This window comes from Periplaneta americana, chromosome 1 (assembly GCF_040183065.1).
Source record: "Periplaneta americana isolate PAMFEO1 chromosome 1, P.americana_PAMFEO1_priV1, whole genome shotgun sequence".
NCBI classification, from domain to species: Eukaryota; Metazoa; Arthropoda; class Insecta; order Blattodea; family Blattidae; genus Periplaneta; species Periplaneta americana.
In genome coordinates, this window is record NC_091117.1 from 128,554,550 (window position 1) to 128,575,965 (window position 21,416).

The window sequence follows — 21,416 nt, forward strand, 5'->3', positions numbered from 1 at the left end:
TATAAAACACCATTCCAAAGTAACTGAATTGAGGAAGTGTATGAAAAAAGGGCCAATACAAACAAATCATATTATAGGAAAACTAGTAGGTTACTTAAGTTCCTGCATTCCCTTTAAGCCATGAATATTACAGCTCAGAATTTTTGTTATTTTTTTAGACAAAAAGTCAAACATACATTCTTTCAGCAATATGGGTAGCAGCCATGTTTCTTGGATATTCTTTATGCTTGGATAAGCAAGTATGAATTAGACGAGCCTGATAAATTCTTAATTTTTTAAAATAAAATACATGTTATCATCAGACATTTTAATCTGGCTATTGAAATCAATCAATTAGGTTATTCGTCAGTCAATGGAAAAAAAAAAAAAAAATTAAACTACTGATACTGAATACGAACACAATCCGTCCAATAGTTTAAGAGAAGTCACTATCCATATCCAGAAACAGACAGTTTTTTCGGTACTGTATCAGGGACGCTGAAAACGTACATTTGCGCGAAAATCTCTGTACCACCACAATAAAGTTAATTTAATTGGCTAATTAACAACGCTCTAGCAAGTACTGAGTCATTTCGCGTCAATCGAATTGATGATAACAAGATGTTATTTTGGCGAGATGAGGCCGAGGATTCGCCATAGATTACCTGACATCCGCCTTACGGTTGAGGGAAAAGAACACAGAGAGAGATAACAGTTAATCAGCCCAAGCGGGAATCGAACCCACGCCTAAGCACAGTTTCGGATCAGCAGGCAAATGCGCCTACCACTTGAACTATGCTATGGCTATAATAAAGTAAACAAATGTTAACGTTAACTTTGTCACTGAATGCACAGCTACATATGAGGAACACATAAGGAAGTGTCAAGAAACAATTGCGTACCTGAAGTCCTGATAAGGATTGGCTGCGCTGATGAGCAGTCATGGAAGTTTTAAGAGTATTGGAGTCTCCTGCAGACCCAGCCGCCACTGCATTGGGTACAGCATTGCTACTTGCTACGGTGGTAGTAGCAGGTGCTGTTGAGTTTGTGGTACTGTTGTGTGAAGAGGCTGCTGTGGTATTGGTACTATTTGGAGGATCCAACAATGGCGTTGAGTCACTTGGTGGTAACGGAGTTTCTGTAGAACGAGGTGGAGGTACGCAAGCTCGTGCAGTTATTGGACTGGCATTGGCACTAGTAACTGGCGTAACTCCTGTACCAGTGCCATTTGTTGTTGCCTTCGAAGTTGCTAGACGAGTTGCTTCCTTCACTTCTTGGAATTTCTCAATAAACTATGAACAAACATAGAGAAGTTGTTTTTGAGTATTCAGTAACACGATGTACATCGTCCTCTGCCCGAGAACAATGGATTCTTAAGGACAATAACATTCTGTGGCATTAATCTTAATCACGGGATTAAGATCATCCATAAGCCGCCCACAAAGATCCAGAACTTGCTGAGACCAGTTAAGGACGACCTTGGTCTTAGGACAGAATACCTTGTGAGTGTGGGAAATGCTACATCACGCAGACGGGATGCACTATTATGGAATGCTGCAAGGAACATCAACGCAGCATAAGACTATATTACCCCGACAAGTCTGCAGTAGCCCAACACAGCCTAGAAACTGGTCACAAAATAGATTTCGGCACCACCACCATCTTGGACAAGACATCAGGTTACTGGGACTCTGTTATCAAGGAAGCCATCGAAATCCAGCTAGATGGCAATAATTTCAACAGAGACGGGGGTCTACAACTGAGTACAGCATGGAAACCTGCCATCAATACGCTTAGACCACCAGCACACAGCAGACAGTAGGGACCAGCAACTAGCTCCTGATTGGCTACCACTTCCACCAATCAGTATGCGCCTGGCAGTTGGGACTAGGAACTAGCTCCTGATTGGCCCACAGCAGGAAGCCCTACTATTGCCCTACTGGCTAGACATGGTCCCACATCACTTCATTCCCTGAAGAAGATTGCAGAGCTAGCCGTTGAAAACTTGGAAGCAAATCTCCAACTCACCTGGCTGAGAACCCAAGAAGAGTTATTCTACATCAAATGCCGGGAAAGCCTCAAGTCATACAAACTTTACATAGTTTGGCTAAAGGAGGCATACAGAAGTCATTTTATGGTGAAAAATAAGAAATCCATATTTTAATGATCAATTGATCACATTTAAACATGAAGGCTACAATAAAACATTAGTTTGAAAATAGCATTATTTTGATTATACAATAGTCTTCTACTGGTGCTGGTTCCAGCTCCTAATAAAAACACTCCAAAGTACTGGTATCTCTTTTGATGTATGATCACATTTCTCACTAGAACAAACTCTTGAATTGGTGTCTGTTGCAGCACAGTGGGTTTATAGCCACATCATCACACATTTTTTAGGCTTAAATTGGTCAAGTGATGGGGCATTTGAATGAGTGAACACAAGATTGGAGACATTAGTAATCAGTGATGATCTGAAATCAGTGATGATGTTATTCATAGAGATGCTATATTTTCACTCACAATAAATGTGAAATTGCTCAAATGCTGTCAAAAAAAGTTGTATTTAAAAGCACATTAAGCATATTACTGTAGTTTTTAAATCCTTATCTGTGATAAAATGCGAAATTGTGTATAAAATACGAAATGTATGCATTTTTGTGAAATAAAAGGGAAATTGCATTTTGTGAGACTTTTCGGATATTCTCTTTTTAAATCGGAATCTGTCTAAAAGCCTCAACATATAAAGGTTTCTAGATTTTTAAAAATAGTTTGGTCATCCTTCCATATTAGCTTTTACAGTACGAACAGCACAAGAATGTGACTTGATATCCTCATTGTTGTTAATCTGTACCATTATCTCGAATTTTCAACTAATCTGTCTGGTGCTGGTCGTAGAGCTGCCTGTGCAATCTTTTTATGTCCAATGTTAACTCACAAACAAGTTTTATGTAATAGTAGATGACTGTGATTGAGTAAAAAGATGGGCCGGGATGAAATGACACCATATCTTTTGGCATATTTCTTAATGTTCACAACTTCACTGTAATTTTATACTTATTTATTACTTTTAAGAATAAATTTAAATGGAAAATCTAGAAAATGCACCTATTAACACATTGATGACACTGAATTTCTACCATTAAACTTTCCATCAAAAATGTTATATTCCAAAATGCTACAAAAATGCTAAATTCCAATATTAAAAGTGCTATAAAGTGCAAAATTTGATTTTTAAAGTAATAATTTTTTTTTATTTTAAGTTCCTAAAACTACCATCTTTAGTTACTCCTCAAGCTGAACCTTCGCTTCCATTCTGCAGTTGAACATGGCAAGATGGAAATTGATTTCAGCACTGGTTGTCAGCCAAGTCTCTTAGTCTTAACCCTCGAATTGCAGAGATTTCACTGAAATTAAAATGTCTACAGATTTTTCTTACTTCATTTTCACCGTGATGTATGTCTCCTTTCCTGATTTTTAGTAGAATTTAATACTGCAATGTGCCTCAACAATTGGACATTTTCAGAGTTTGCATCAGTACATAGCCTGGATCTCATTCTATCTGCAACACTCTGAATGAATTAATTTGCATGTGTTGAAACTATCTTCGGGTTGTGTTCAAGTATGAGATTTTGAAACACAGCATCCTTCGCAGCATTAACGGACAACTGTGTGTGTTCACCTGGAGCTTATTTCATAAAGCTTGACAATTGCAAATATGTCATTTTGACAAATAACAAATGACGACTCTACAAATTGTCAAATTTCTGTTTCATAAAGCATTCTGCCTGTCAGGAAAAATCGTGAAAATTTGTAGAATTGTCATGACAATTTGTCAGATTCCTGTTTCATAAAAGTTTTACCATGACAGGTAAAATTTTACAATTTGTCAAGACTTTTCTGATATATTTAATTTTATGAAACAGAAAAGTGTCACTTCATTTGTTGACAGTTCTACATATTTGTAGAATTGTCATGAAATTCTGACACCTCATGTTTCGTATGTCATATGAAGTTAACAATTTATTGTTTCAAGTCCGCACCTGTGGAGTAACGGTTAGCGCGTCTGGCTGCGAAACCAGGTGGCCTGGGTTCGATTCCAAGTTGGGGCAAGTTACCTGGATGAGGTTTTTTTTCCGGGGTTTTCCCTCAATCCAATATGAGCAAATGCTGAGTAACTTTCGGTGCTGGACCCTGGACTCATTTCACCGGCATTATCACCTTCATCTCATTCAGACACTAAATAACCTAAACTGTTGATAAAGCATCGTAAAATAACCTACTAAAATAAAAAAAATTATTGTTTCAATAGTTGGGCCATATTGTAATTGAGATTATTGAATATTGGCGTGGAATTTATGGGAAATATTTTATTTTAAGTAAGTCATGCTCAATACTAGTAGCAGTAGAGTAAGTAATGATTCTTAGGAACCACGCAGGAGGAAGGTTTTTAAAGAAAGGATAAATCTAAATTAAATTTTCATTGAGTCTGTACTCATGGAAAAATTTCATATTAGCAAAACCAACTGAAAATATAATGAGCAAAATAGGAGACTTGCTGCACAAAATAAAAAGAAATAAAGCATTTGATCTAAAATAATTAGTGTTCTTACAATGGATGGAAAATGCAGCTCAATATCACTTAACTAAAATAATGGATGCTTCCTTTGAAAATGAGGCTGCATTTGAAATTCTTTAAGACTGTTTGAACCAAAATGCAATACTGCTACAGTATTTAATCATAGTAGTACGCCTAATTTAGACCCAAGAATATATAACAAATTTATATATCTTAATCTCGTCAAATCTTGCTCAGGATAGGAACCGAGGCGAACTTATGTGAGAGTGGCAATGAACCTCCGGATTCCTTAAAAGCCGTAAGTAAGTAAGTAAGTAAGTAAGTAAGTAAGTAGGTAAGTAAGTAATCTTGTCACTTCTAATAGTTCTACTGTTAAATTAAAAAAGTTACCTATGGATTTTATAAATAATGAAAAATTGTAAATTAAATTTATATATTCTTATTGTGTAGTAGATATAAAACAAATTGTATTATATACTTCTTATTTAAAATCAGGAATCTGCTCCTGAGTACGAGTTCAATTCTTTCAGGGATGAGCTAAAATTTTATCTGTGTGTACTATATTTTATGTTACAAGTATTACCAAAATAAAATAAATAACACACACACTCTTTGACTCCACATTACAATACACAAACACACCCCCACAGGAAACAAAACAAAAGGCTTCAAGACCAGCAACAACCAGTTCTGATGATGGCCAATAGCAGGCTGAAACATGTTAACAAGGTAATATAAAATTTAACACAAGATAAATAATACGTTTTCCAAAGTGATATAGTGTTAAAAGTTGTGTAATCAAGATGTATAAAAATAAAAAAATTTGTTGACAGAAATGTCGTTGCTTTCTTAAATCAAATTTAGAATTGTAATAGTCTCGCTGTTCATGAATGATTTTCGGTGGTTGCTAATTTTAACAAATTCAATAATGACGTGCATTATACAGATCATCAGATCAACTCATCTGATATCGATTATTTTTATAAAAATATGAAATAAATAAGAAGAAATAATTTGCTATCGATATTACATGTTTACACATACTTTATCTGTCAATGTTATGATTATGAAACGCTGTTGACAATTCACAAATGTATTAATTTGTCAAAGGAGGTAAGAATTGTCAGAAAACAAATGCTACAATATTCTGACATATACAATACCAATGTAGAATTGTCATGATTGTAGGATTTGTCAGCTTTATGAAATATCTTTAAAGCTCTCGATCACATATTAGGTTTGTTCCAGCAAGCAATTCAGAACGTGTTCCGAACTAATACCGAACTTCTTTCGACGCATGCGCCAGTTGTGTATGGTGTCAGAATTAGTTGGGGTTTTAAGCTGCTGAAACGTTTCTTGAACCCCTCTTTCACGGTCTTCGGGGTTTCTTCTCATATTAAAATTATATTTAAGCTATCTTCCAAACTTAATTCTTCATAAAATACATCGCCATCACTTTCCAAATCACTCATGATGGATTATTTTTTCTTATTTTAACTGCCTAATCTCAAAGCATTTTAATCATAACATTAGATTAAACAATCTGCGCATGCGTCAGTAGTTCAAAATTCACAGTCCCTATTCTTACTCGAGATTAAAGAATCAATTTTACTTGTTCCGAACGAGTTCTGAAGCACATTGGAACAGGGAACTGGGAGTTCAGTATCGGTTCGGAATCAGTTCTAGTCTTGTTGGAACGCATATTGAGCTACTGCGCATGAGCAGACAGTTTAGAATCGATTCTGAATCGTACTGGAACAAACCTAAAATTCAACAGATGATAGTGAAATGCTGATGCACTTCATAACGATGTTCGTGAGTATATGAGCACAGTTTAGTATATATACTAAACTGTGATATGAGTAAGTCGGATTGTTAAAACTGACAGCACAGCCAACTTAAAAAAAACAGACGGTACCTGTATACGCAAAAAATCAGAAGGCATATCTCCTGAGATTGTTTAAAGAATATACCGATGGCATATACCTGCGTATAGCCTCGTCTACAGAATTGGTTATATACCAAATGGAACGTCTCCGGACATTAGTGCCTAGGCCTACATGAAAATCTATTCGGATATACATAGGTATAGGCCTACTAGGTTTAATTATAGTTAAACCAAACAACATTTTCCTGAAGTAATACTATGTTTTCCTCCTGAAACAAAAACTACACAATATTAAACAAACTCTACACGCACACGTAAAACTGTGTCAGTAAAATAGTATGTTACATAAATATGAAATATTATTATATTATATACCTTATTAAGCTCAGCTTCCGATGAGAATCCTAGACCATACACCGTGTTGGCACGTACATCAGACCACTGGCCGAACTTCTGTGATGTTTTAGTGAAAGTCATATTGGGCGTAATTGTACTATTGATCACTGCCTGTAAAAACAATAAATATTACAATTACTACAATATTTATTTTAACTGGAAAGGTCCTCTCTTTTCTTTCCAGTATTCACTGATCAAAATGCTTAATGTATTTCGTGAGGTCCTTGAATATTTTATTAATTAAAAGAAGATAAATTTAGTATTACATAACAAATTATATTATTATTACTTTATTTTGTATATTCTGTCAGCTGTGAAGAGAGCTCGGATTTCAATGACATATTTTTTTACCTTTGTTTCCAAATATAAATTAATAATGCAAGTTTTCAGCTGTTACAATTAATAAGGCATAGTATTTTATTACTCATACAAATGCTCATTTCAAGTTTTTTAACTTTTTCATTATACGACAAAAGGTTCTGTTGTGTTGTAAAAAACAAACATATTTTCAGCTCCCTGATATCAAGAAGTTTTCGAAACGCCATCTGTCTTTTGTGCATTGCAATTTCTCGAAAAATATTGCACGGATATTGTCCATGTACTGCAAATCAACTGTATATAATATTTTAATTTTCCAGACATATGTTTTACAATTGTGAAATTGGTGAATTGCTGGTTGAAGACAAGTTGGGATGGTTCATAAATGATGCAAGTTTTCCATAGATTTGTGGACAGGTTAAGAATGTTCATGTTTCTGTCTATTTCTGCTCAGAATAATAATTACGCTTATACTTACTTACTTATGGCTTTTAACGAACCCAGAGGTTTATTGCTGCCCTCACATAAGCCCGCCATCGGTCCCTATCATGAGCAAGATTAATCCAGTCTCTACCATCATATCCCACCTCCTTCAAATCCATTTTAATATTATCCTCCTATCTACGTCTCGGCCTTTCCAAATATTTTTTCCTCCGCCTCCCAACTAACACTCTATATGTATTTCTGGATTCGCCCATGTGCTACATCCCCTGCCCATCTCAAACGTCTGGATTTAATGTTCTTAATTATGGCAGCGAAGAATACAATGCGTGCAGTTCTGCGTTGTGTAACTTTCTCCTTCTCCTGTAACTTCATCCCTCTTAGACCCAAATATTTTCCTAAGCACCTTATTCTCAAACACACAACCTCTGTTCCTCTCTCAAAGTTAGAGTCCAAGTTTCACAACCATACAGAAAAATCGGAAATATAACTGTTTTATAAATTCTAACTTTCAGCATTTTTAAGAGCAGACTGGATGACAAAAGCTTCTTAACCGAATAATAACACGCATTTCCCATATTTATTCTGCGTTTAATCTCCTCCCGAGTGTTATTTATATTTGTTACTGTTGCTCCAATTTATTTGAATTTTTTCACTTCTTCCAATTTTTATATTTCCATTTCGTACAATATTCTGGTCACGAAACATAATAAGTATGCTTATACACAAACAATATTAAGTGACAATCAATGACCTTTCAAATTTAACAACTTGAAGATCCTTGTTAAGCAGTAAAGTTCATATACATGACTAATACCAGTTATGGTTTACTCATTTAAAATAATCTATTTCCATTAAATAGGAGATTACCTTATCGAACAAATTGTCTCACTGATAACCAGACATCGGATCCTAGGGCAAATGCCTATTTTGTTTCTTTAGGAGAAAAGTAAAAATAATTATTAATATTCGTGTTTCATGGAAATTGAAAGGTATTCAAAGAGTTTTATAGTGCCCTAAAATGCCCTAAAACGGTTATTAGAGCCTAATTTGTTAATATTCGCCTAAAAATGCCTAACTCACTGTAAAGTTTCGCATTTTACTCTTACTTTTTATAATTTATACATGCATTCACTGCGAAATTTAAGGCATTTAAAAAGTAGAAAGTTTGCTTCACACCGGCCATGAAACCATTGATAAAGGAAACAAAATGTTTTGAATCTAACGACACTCGCAATAGATTTCACCGAATTTAGCATGTTTGGAGGCATAAATGCCGACAAAGAACCAACCTTAGTTTTGAAGCAGGCAACAATCACAACATGTGCTGCTACCGATTCAGAGATATACTATACTATAAAAATGACTGTTTTCGGTCTGAAACCGATTAGCTGTACTGCCCTTCAGAGTGTCATAAAATCACAATTTTTGGAGAAAGAGTGTTTTTGAAATATTTATGAAAAGTCGTAAAACTGCGAATTAGTAGGGTAAACCGTTACAAAATATTTAAAAGAATGGCCCTCCTACTGTTAACATTACCAGGAAATGCAACAATAAGTGGAACTTTGTATTTTTGTCCAATTGAATCTCGATAACAACGGTTCATTTGAATGCTCGTTAACAGTTGCTCTTTCCCTCACCTTATTTGTGTTGAGAAGTTTTGAGCGGTAGGACGTTTTCCTGTGAAGTTCAACGCGATAATGCCGAAAAATATAAGTGCAAAATCTACATTGATCCGGCAATGGCTAACAGAATATTCAGAATTCACTTATGATGGAAAAATAATATTCTGCAAGATTTGTAGCAAACAGGTATGTAACAATAGTTGAAATATATAAATTATATTAATTTTAATGAGTAGGTCTATAATAATTATACATTGACTGAGCTATCCTGAGGTATAATTCTTTTTAAGACCACTACACTTTAACCTTTTAAATTCCGATAGTTAAAGTATTTGCAGGTCATTAAAATTTTGATTGTTCGAACCCACTAACTTTGTGATAGAAATACGGCAATGCAACAATTAGGATTTTATTTTAATTCAGTTTACTTTACATTTTTAGATTTCGCAAGAAAAGAAGTGCCACCTAAAGCAGCATGTGCAAGGAGCGGCTCATAAGGCTAAAGCTCAGTAGAAAAATCAACTGCAACAAACTTTACTAACACAGCCTACTTCATCCAATCTCAGCACCAATTTCTATGCTGATTTAACCAGAGCGTTTGTTGCTGCTAACATTCCCTGGAATGCAATTGAAAATCCGGTTTAAGACAGTTTTTACAAAAATACTGCAAACAAAATATCCCATCTGAGTCGACCCTAAGAAAAAATTACTTAGACAGAATATACAATGAAACTTTAGCTTCCATTCGGGAGGATATAGGTGATTCTTATATATGGGTCTCTGTGGATGAAACCTCAGATCCTATGAATAGGTATATAGCAAATATGGTAGTATGAAAACTTAGTCCTGATGGACCTTCGATTCCACACCTCGTATGTGTTAAGGAACTTTCGAAAGTGAATAGCCAAGCCATTGCTTATTTTGTAAATAAAGGCCTACAGTCTTTATACTCAGGTAATATAGACAATTCTAAAGTTCTGTTGTTTTGTACTGATGCTGCCTCATACATGGTTACTGCAGCTCCACTTCTTAAAACATTTTATCCTAACCTCACTCATGTAACCTGTCTAGCACATGGCCTTCACAGGGTTTCTGAAACAATCCGGAATGAATTTCCTCTTGTCAATTCGTTTATTTCTAACACAAAAAAATGTTTTTGTAAAGCCCCATCCAGGATGTCAATATTCAGAGAGAACTTTCCAGATATCCCACTCCCACCTCAGCCGGTTGTTACACGATGGGGAACGTGGATTCAGTCAGTGGTGTATTATTCTAAGTATTTTAAAGAAGCGGTCACAGTTATTGATAAATTACCTGAAACTGATAGTGCAGCGTGTGTGAAAGCAGTGAAAGATTGTCTGAATGACTCACGAGTGAAAAACGATATTGCCTACATAACATCAAACTTTTCTTTCATACCTGCAAGCATTGAACAATTAGAACGTGAAAAATAATCTCTTTGTAGCCAAATAGCAATAGTAAAGGAAGCTCAAGTGAACATACATTCTGCTTTGGGCGAAACTGGGAAAAAAGTTAAAAATAAGTGGGACAACGTATTAAATAAGAATGTAGGATTTTCATTGTTGGAAAAAGTATCAAGAGTGATATCGGGGGAAAGTGTAAATGTTCCAGTAAGTATTGATGTTTCTATTGTACCTAATTTAAAATTTGCGCCTCTCACATCAGTTTTGGTTGAAAGAAGTTTTTCTGCTTTCTCAGTGACAAAAGGCAAAGGTTAACTGTGGAGAATTTAGAAAAAATTCTGGTGGTGTACTGTGCAGATAATTATAATAAAGTCTGAGCATGGAACTGAATTTCAATAAGTTAAAATGAGTAATCTTGATATCAATAATCATTGTTTCATTAGTTTCAATATATTAAATTTGTGCAGCTCTGTTTATAAATATAATATAGTATTCATTTTTAATGTTTAAAAATACTTTTTTGTGCGTATTTTAGTGTATAACTAAAAATTTCACTGAAAGAAATAAGTATGATACCTTGATGTGCCTAAAATGCCTATTTTCATTAAAATAGAGCCTAATTTTACAAATTTTGAGCTTATTTTAGGCGCCTAAAACTGAAATTTTTAGTGCCTAAAAATCCGATGTCTACTGATAACACAGTGAATTCGCATCCGCAAGGTTCTGGGTTCATATCCCGGCAAAGGCGTCATTTAAGGAGAGCAGGGGGCATTTCTCCTTCCAGTTTAAGATCAACAAAAAATTAATTAGTACCAGAAATATTAAAAATAAAAAAGCGAGAACTGTACTCTTAATATTAAAATACTCCATTTTCATAAATGCTCAAGAAATAAAAAAAACGCGCTAATTAATGACTGTGTTCAAATGAAACCGAGGCGTTATACTCTTTGCTACATTGCTTGTTACCTATTGTAAATAAAAATATTTTCTTTTGTTGATTGAAATTAAAATTTATCAATAAAATTCCACGTGCTCATTTGTTCGCACCTACCTCATATCGACAGCAAGTGCATGTATAGTAGAAAATGAAATAGGCTATGTATTGTAGGCCTATACGTCAGGTAAGAAGTTAAAACTAGTCCAAAATAAATAAACAAACCATATCAGTCCTATTTATGACTTAAAATAGTAAAAATTACTTAGGAAATGAAGAAAAAAATAATTAATTTAAAAAATACGTTCAGTGCAGCCTTTTCTGTTTTGTTTTGTTTTATGGTAAAGTTTCTCCTAGTTTACAGTACGGTATGAAAATACTATAGTTCATTTCAGAGGAAGAAAGGGAGTATGCCCACGATATACCATGCAAGATCTTCTCTTAAAAAGTCTTTCCCCTCCCCCAAAGCAAAAATTGAAATGGCGCCCATATGTATCCCGTAATTGGCCAATCTGTAGGTGTTTCTGGTGGTCCTCGACCATAAAATACCTAGGCAATGCTCTATTTAAAAGGCAAATACCGGATAGCTTTCCGCTTACACTTCAGAGATACAGATACTGATTCCCAAGACCTGATGACTGACATTCTCAGATTGGCCAGTAACACATAAAATGGAAATTGAATGTATCATTCCCAACTGACAGTTGCGATATGACTTCGCAGTTAAAGAGATTATAAATAAAACCTAAAAAAAAAAAAATATATACCGTATTCAACCTAAATGTTAAATATTCTTTATAATAAAACAATGTCTCCTAAGTCATACGAGGCGCATCCAGAAAGTAAGTTTCCCGATTTTTTCCCCTTGAAAGTAAACGTAATTAGCCGTGTCAATTGCGCATGCGTAACAGATCTATGACGTATCAATCATATGCCAGCCGGACAGGTCCCGCCTGGTGCCAGTAGCATGGCAGCAGTGGTCCGAAATGGAAGCTCTTATTCCTTCTCCCGCCGTCTGCGAGGTTCGGTCGGTGATAAAGTTCTTTAATGCACAAAGCATTGCGCCAATTGAAATTCATCGGCAGCCCTGTCAGGTCTATGGGCCGAACATCATGAGTAAGCAGATGGTGCGTCGCTGGTGTAGGCAGTTTTCCGAAGGTCGTCAAAGTGTCCATGATGAAGAGCGCAGTGGGCGACAGTCCCTCATCAATGATGATCGTGTTGAGCTGGTGCGGCAGTGCATCATGGAGAACCGTCGCTTCACGATTACGGAGCTGAGCAGCCATTTTCTGCAGATATCGCGATCCTTGTTGCATGAGATTGTCATTAAGCATCTGCTGTTCAAAAAAGTGTGTGCCAGGTGGGTGCCGAAAAACCTGACACCCGAACACAAAATGCAACGTTTAGGAGCAGCACTGACATTTCTGCAACGGTATCATGATGACGGCGACGAGTTCCTCGACAGGATCGTCACGGGCGATGAGACTTGGATTTCGCACTTCACCCCGGAAACCAAGCAGCAGTCAATGCATTGGCGGCATAGTGGATCTCCGGTCAGGACGAAATTCAAACAGACGCAGTCGGTACGGAAAGTTATGTGCACGGTGTTCTGGGACAGGAAGGGCATTCTGCTCATTGACTTCCTTCCAAGAGGTGAAACAGTGAACGCTGACCGTTACTGTGAAACACTGCGAAAACTGAGACGTGCCATTCAAAACAAGAGGCGTGGAATGCTTACTGCAGGTGTTGTGCTCCTCCATGACAATGCTCGTCCACATACAGCTCGGCGCACAGCAGCTGTTTTGACGGAATTTGGCTGGGAGTTGTTTGATCATCCACCTACAGTCCTGATCTTGCTCCCAGCGATTTTCACGTTTTCTTGCACCTCAAGAAATTCCTGTCCTCCGGTGAGCGTTTTGGAAACGACGAAGAGCTGAAGACGTCTGTCACACGCTGGTTCCATTCATAGGTGGCAGAGTTCTACGACAGAGGGATACAAAAGTTGATCCCACGATATGACAAGTGTCTCAATTCTGATGGTGGCTATGTTGAAAAATAGCTGAAACATTGCTGTACCTGTTGCCAATAAATGTTTTCCTGAAAGTGTGTGTTCTTTTTTTTTTTAATAGGGAAACTTACTTTCTGGATGCGCCTCGTACTTCAAACATGTAACAGAATAATGAATGTTACATGCAATTATGAAATTAACTTTTGAAGATGATGACGATGATGTTAAAATGGGAAAATTGGGAAGAAAATAAACTATAAGTTACGCGAAATAAATTATCTTTACAAGGCATCTGGAGGCTTTAAAAACATTCTATGGGAGCTCTTAGGGGTATCCTGTCTCATTTCGATAACACTGTTTGACTTCAGGGACTTCGAAAAAAAAATTGAGAGGAGAAAAACCAGTCACAAAGCGTCAGCACTGTCACAAACACACCGACAAGCGCCGCGCAGCTCCATCGTCAGTGGAGGGAGCAGAGCAATTACTCAAGAGTCACCTGACTTCGAACTTGACGACATTAATAGGAGTATACAGAGTGGAAGGAAACTTATTACGGTACTTTCCTTTTGAGGTATGAGTTCTTGAAATGAGAAAAGCATGAAGACCAGTAATATTTTGTACCTTCGTGAACGGTTTTCTTAAAAATCGTAAATTTTATAACATTATGTTATTCAATTTTCAGGGATCAGCAATTAAAGTTTATGACAATGTAAAATAATTCAATTTTTTATATATATATATATATATATATATATATATATATATATATATATATATATATATATATAAACACAAAATGGATGGTAACCTCTGCACTAAAATTTAAGAGGTGATTCTACATGTTAAATATAACAATACTTTTATTACTTTTCCTTCGATGAAGCACCGTTAAGCAGGAAAAAAAATCTTTGCCCAATGTTTGCAGCGCTCTATTGCGGTAATAGCCCGAAAGAAATGGATGATTGCTATACAGAGTGATTCACGAGGATTTACCGTCACTTACGGAGCTTATTTCCGAAAACATTCTGAGCAAAAAATGTTATATAAACATTTGTCCTAATCTCAATATTTTCAGAGTTAGACTAATTTCAAGTTGTTAGTAAAATACCTTTTTTCTTTAGTTTTAAGTGTAGTAAAATGTTACAAATAGAGAATGAACTATTCAGAAGTGTCATTTCTTTAATTGGTTAGTGCTCTGAAGCTAAAAATATGTTGTTAATTGCTTTATACAGATTTTAATTTCCAATTTTTAACTAAAAATGAAGTCATTCTTACGCACTTAACACGAAAATTGTCACAAATGATACGACTTTAGTAACTTGATTCTTTGCAGTTTAATTATGCATCCCAGTGTACAGTCTTCAAGAATTTAGAAGAGTGGCGTCATTTGTAACAATTGCTGTGATAAATGTGTAAGAAAATGTAATTTTGTAGTTAAAAACCGAAAAAGAATTCTGTACGAAGCAACTGTGGAATTCACAACACATTTTTAGCTTCAGAATATTAGCTAATTAAAGAAATGATACTTCTAAGTAGTTCATTCTTTATCTGTAACATTCTTTTACCCGTAAAACTAAAGAATAATGGTATTTTACAAACAACTTCAAATTAATGCAATTCTGAAAATATTGAGATTAAGACAAATGTTTATATGACATTTTTTGCTCAGAATGTCTTCGGAAATAAGCCCCGTAAGGGACGGTAAATCTTCGTGAATCACCCTGTATAAGCAGATAGGTAAAAATAATCTGAACAGTAATGTTTTGAATCTTTTTTTGCAAATTAAATCGTTTAGCCATTAAACAGAATAATAGCGAAAATCGCTGAAATAAATCTTGCAATACAGCGCACGTCGCGTATTACTGAGTATAACAGAGAGGAGGGGAAGGTAAGGAGTGCAGGCCGCGCTTGCTTAGAGTTATTGCAGCAGCCGTGATGTTGCCTCATGATCTATAACCAGTTTCATATACAGGTTGTCCCAGAATAATGTTTACATCCTTTGAACATACTTTTAAATTCGAACTTCCGTAAATAGATAAAGTCCACACCTGTGGAGTAACGGTCAGCGAGTCTGGCCGCGAAACCAGGTGGCCCGGGTTCGAATCCCGGTCGGGGCAAGTTACCTGGTTGAGGTTTTTTCCGGGATTTTCCCTCAACCCAATACGAACAAATGCTGGGTAACTTTCGGTGCTGGACCCCGGACTCATTTCACCGGCATTATCACCTTCATTTCATTCAGACGCTAAATAACCTAGATGTTGATACAGCGTCGTAAAATAACCCAATAAAATAAATAAATAGATAAATACTGCATTAGAAAGTATTACACTGTAAGTACAGCCAGTTCATGAAAAGTTGTGCAAAATTAATTACAAAATCCAGTGCTTTTCTTCTGGAAGAAAAGGTGGTAGAACTCTACATAGAATATTTTATAGCGGAGAGGAAGATGATTAATGTCCGGGGCACGGAAATTTGGTCTTTTATCCTCCAAATAAAATTCATATTAAAAACATAATTAAGACATTTCTCGGTTCCATGATGAAAAATACAACAAAAAAGATGCCGGAACGCTGTTCCAGCGCGTTCCGCCAGAAAAAGCACTGCATATAATTATCTACTTAAATTGTACAATCTTTGACAGGAAATTGATCGCTGTTCTGAGACATAATCCTACCTCGGAATAGCTCGGGAATCATCTTGTACGCTGTGTTTACACGCGTACATTTACATAGAGAGATTCGAACTCCGGTCTTTGAAACGAGAAGAAAGATGGCTATCGCTAAGTCACAAAGACTTCGTAAGGAATATGTCGTTTCGCAGCCTATAATTACGTCTCTGCTATGACTTGATTTCATCCTCGATGCTTAAATTTTGTCGTTTTGACTGTGAGTCGCGCGTTAATCCCAACGACAACAAAGTTTAGGTACAGAAGAGCGACCATTTTCCGTGCTAATGGGTGTACAATACGAGGGCTGGAGCATAAGTCATAGCAACTATTTTTTGTGAGAACGCGGGCGCGATTCGAAATTTTGAAATAAACAAATGAAAGGGCAGGATATATGTACTAATATAGTAGGGTAGGGAAGAGAAGAAACATCCATAAACGATAGCATCATGGTACCTGAAAGGGCAGTATGTGCTATAATGGGGTAGGATAGCGTAGGGTAGCGATAAAATATCCATAAATGGCACATAATTATGCTGCTCGTGTTATTACGGTAGTTGGAATAGCATTACTGCACACATAACTATTCTAAAAACCCATCGGGTCACATCTATGTTGAATGGCGGTCGACTCATAACTGCATTGCGCATTAAGCGTAACATCGCCCTCTGTGCGATGACCTAAGGTCACCAGATTTTTTTAAGTCCCAAGACACCTTGAAAAGTGAGGATAATAAATGAATGGTGAACTTTTATAGACATTTACATGAGAAATATAAATAAGCAATAAAAATAAACAGAATCTCGATAAAACAATACATTACTATACATGAATACAATAACACACACAAAAAATATATGTATGTGTCCAATGCCTACCCATTTCATTTTATGCGATTCGAGTTCTGCATATTGCGGATAGATGGTAGGACTGTGACCCATTTTCTAGTTGTACACCACTTCCCCGGGCCACACTGTACATTATGTGTATCTGTGGAGAATTGTGTCGTGTACTAGGGTGAGTGTATGTGTAAGTGTTGTGCCTGGAATGAGTGATGATCATGATGAAGATGAGGAAGGAAAAAGGGGAAACACGGTGTCGGCACGTAGCCTACTCCTGTCCGCCGACGGACGCATCACTATCAACAATCTTCATATGCACTGCGGAGAGATTTGAGATTTAATCCAGGCATATTGATGCACAATCTAGTGATTAGAAGTTGCGCATCGCCTTCTCTCCTAGTCCCGAGGTAGAAATTGTACATGAAAATTTCTGACCCCGCCGGGAATCGAACCCGGGCCGGATAATCTGGAGGCAGACACGCTACCACAGACTTGTTCCTAATAGTATCTGTAAGATCTTTCCTATAGAAACCCCCAATTAAAGGTGCATTAAATAATGTCGTTTGACATACATTACATTCCATGCTTATATTCGTTACGGAAAATGTAATTATTGTAATAAAAAGTGACAATGATTCCAATTTTAATGGTAATTTCTTTGGACTTTTTTTTACAAATTTTTCTAGTGTAACAATTTTAGTCTCTGGTCTCCCGCAATGACTGTCTTTAATAAACCAAAGTAATTAATTTCTCACCGTCTATTGTAGCAGTGGCACAGCATACACACAATGCATAAACCACCTGCGTACGGCCGGAAAAAACAAAAGGATTTGAATATCATCGATGGACGGTGAAACTCTGCCATTAACGGCTGTATACGATGGGGTAAATGCGACCGCCCACATTACATAACAATGACTTGTTTTTACTACAGTATTCGGAAGTGTACGGCGGTATACAAGTACGGCCGAAATCTGTGCCAATGCGACCATAGCCTATCTCATCGAAGAAACATATGTGTGAAAAAGGTCGCTATGAATATTTTTATCCACAGTTTTAGATATTGCGAAATATTTCAAGAAATAATGAAATAATACTCTTTGAAAGTTTTGTTTACCACACTCAAAATGACGATGCTACAGGTCGTCTGAAAATAGCGACCCGTGCCTAGTCAATCAGTGCGTGATGTCAACTTCAAGAAAATTTCTTTAGATATACTCCGTATAGAATGTTTGGACATGTCAAAGAAATAAAGATATTCACTCCTATATCAAAACTGTATATATTACGGTGACTCATGAAAATATGGAAAAAAACTGAAGTTGTTTCAATCTTAGCTCCACATGCCTTGTTTTTGTCCTCTAGGATAGTCAAACTGCTGTGTTAAATTTTAAGTAAATCAAATTATATCTACAGGTCATTCCATTCTAATAATTTATGTCATTTTTTCAGGTAAGAGTGAGTGAATATGTCTATTAGTTAAAATCTTCTACAGACTGGCTCGTTGGGAAGCCAATTTATGAATTGTCGACAGCAAGATTATCACGTGGATTAGAAATGAAGAGTCCACGAAAAAGAATAAGCTAAGTCACTTTTTGTTTATTTTTGTTTTTTGGTCCCATCTTCTAGCTCATAAAGTGCACTATCTTTTTAGAAAATGAGAATGGCAAAAAGCCTACACTGTAACATGGTAACGTCATATATATTTTATATATATCCCGGCGCCGGAGAGAATTTTCTCCGTTCCATCACTCTTTCATCATATGGTAACGTCAACTAAATGGGATGTAAACTAATGATGTCTTATCAGTGTATTAACATTAAGAAGTGCTCCCATGTAAAATTTAAGAAAAGTGACTTAAACATGTTGTTTTCTTTCCGTGGACCCTTCATATGCTCCGATGTGTACAGTTCCATCACTTGGACTAAGGCAAGACCCTCCATGGCCTTATGGGGGCGTGCAAAGATTCCAACCCAGCGAATAGATTCATAGGCTATGTTAGGAAACGTATGACAAATATCTGGACCTAAAGAAAAACAGAAGTAGATAGCGAGAAAGTGACATAATGAAACAAAATACATTACAGAGATCTGAACAAGTTGTTTGATATTGCTATGGAACATGCAAACGCAAAATAAGGAATAGTAGATAAATCTCCAGTTATCTGCAGGGAATCGGACCCGAGCCGCTGGATTTGTAGCTAGAGCGCTAACGTTTAACCATAGAGAACGAAGTAATAAATAATGCAGCGAAAATATAAACTGTCTTAGCGGAAGTATTTATCCTGTCTTACATATAGAAAATAATTGGTATAAATCTGACACTTTAAGCTACACCACCGCTTCTAAATTACAAGATTAAACTTGTGAAATCCAGCTATAGAGCAACATAAAATATTGAAGTGCGATACAGTGTCTCACTGCGGCTAATTTAGTTGGAAGGTTAGGGCGTGGGGGCGGCGGAGGGAGCGCATGCGACTTTTCAACGCGATCTTGTCAACTCAGCGGGCGAATGTCGGAGGGGGAGTGAACGTACGCGCGGACAATTATCTTAGGGAGAGGGATAGGGCAGAAATATGGATAAGAAGACAGAGACAGATACACTATATCTATCTCGCACTGCAGCCAAAAGTAATCAACCCAGAAGTTCCGATAATTTTGCCACAACAAAAATTGGACTCATGTACTCTACTGCCACTTACTGGTGCTAGGTACAGCTGTGTAGCGTACAAAAACAAGACAACAAATTCCTTTCACAGAAGGAGACGGGCAAAGTATAGGGAAAGTCGTTTCGTAAAAATGCCATCCACAAATTTAGACGTAAATGCGTCTCTTTCGTGCAGATACCATCCGAGGAGACGCAAAGACACTCGTAAGATTGAAATAAATAGCAAATGTTGTTAACGTTAACTCTTATGCACAGTTCTACAATCTCATGTTAGTGCCACGTGGAGAAGAATGCTCGAAAATAACAAGAATAAACAAAGACGTACGGGATGAAATTACGCGATTAAGAAGAAACAGCCTATGTGAAAAATAGTTTTTATAAAGTATTTAAACTTGAACTTCCATTATCTTACAAGTGATAGGTATGCTTTTGGAAATAATTCTGCTGAATTTTCATTTTGATTTTATCAATAACACAATAATTACTGCATTATTGGCACTTATATGAAGGAAAAGATACACTAAATGAAAAATTGTTTCTTAAAAAAGTCTGATACCTTGCCTAGCTTTCACATTCACTCACTGCGCATTGGTTCTACAGCCTTTGTCGGACCTTGGCCTCTCTTACAACTTTTTCTATTCTGCTCGAGCTCGTTTTTCCTTCATCAGCTTCGTCTTCCATAAAAGCAGATTTTTTTCCACATCACCTCACCATCTCACCATGTCTTACTTGGTCTATCTCTGCTTCTCCGTCGTTCAGGTTCACCAATATTCGCGTTCTTCACTGGACTGCCATCTTTCAGGCTTGTAAATGCTTTAAGCACAGTAGGGGAGACTGGGGCAAAGTGGTCACCTTAAGAGAAAATAAGCTACAGAACGTAAATTAGCTTTGTTTTCCTCTCACAATCTTTGCTACTAAAAAGACGTTTCCTTCCCCTTTTTAATGCAATCATTACGAATTGTTTACTAATTCAATTTTTTATGCAATCAAGAATTTTTTGTTTGTCTGCACATTGACCACTTTACCCCAGGCCCTGGGTAATGTGGTCCCCCAAAAATAAAGATATTTCTAAATGAATGATTACAGTTATATTATGAATTTTTTCGACAAAAAATGTATATTAAGCGTTTTTATCGAATAGTGCACCATTAATTCACATTGCAAAAAGACAAAAAAAAAATATAGTAGTGAAAGTAGAACATAGCACAATGGAAAAAGGAACGCTGTCAACATTCATACACAAAACCTGTGTTAGTTTAAAAAAAATAACATAGCATTGAAAGTAGAATTAGGATAATAAAGAAGTTATTGTAAACATTTCTAAACACAAGCTAGTCTTTGTGCGAGATAATATTTCTTTTATTTTTTAAGTTTATTTACACAGAAATCACATTTGAAATCGTCGCTGCCATCATCTTCAAACACAGCACATTCCTCGTGAGCCCATTCTAAGCATGATGAACAACGTATCCATCCTTCACCTCCGGTTGACCTGAGATAGCCTATGTGTCCTTACAGAAAATGCACTCCGCATCATCATTATCACTTCCTTCCTCGCTGCTTGTTTCTTCACGAAGAGCGACCTTCGTCGTTTTCTGTTGCTGTTTCTTAGTTTCTATGTGATTATTTTTCATAATATTTCTCCGAAC

General features: G+C 36.4%; 1 protein-coding gene across 6 annotated transcripts in view; it reads right to left on the reverse strand.

Annotated features, from left to right (window-relative positions):
- The window catches only part of homer (protein), a 497,710-nt gene that overhangs the window by 24,767 nt on the left and 451,527 nt on the right, over positions 1–21,416 (reverse strand). For all 6 annotated transcript variants that reach the window (XM_069827177.1, XM_069827173.1, XM_069827172.1 and 3 more), the window contains 2 exons: positions 6,822–6,953; positions 882–1,271 (listed from right to left, as the gene is read on the reverse strand). In XM_069827177.1, the coding sequence (XP_069683278.1) occupies positions 882–1,271; positions 6,822–6,953 (522 nt within the window). The remainder of the gene's footprint in view (positions 1–881; positions 1,272–6,821; positions 6,954–21,416) is intronic.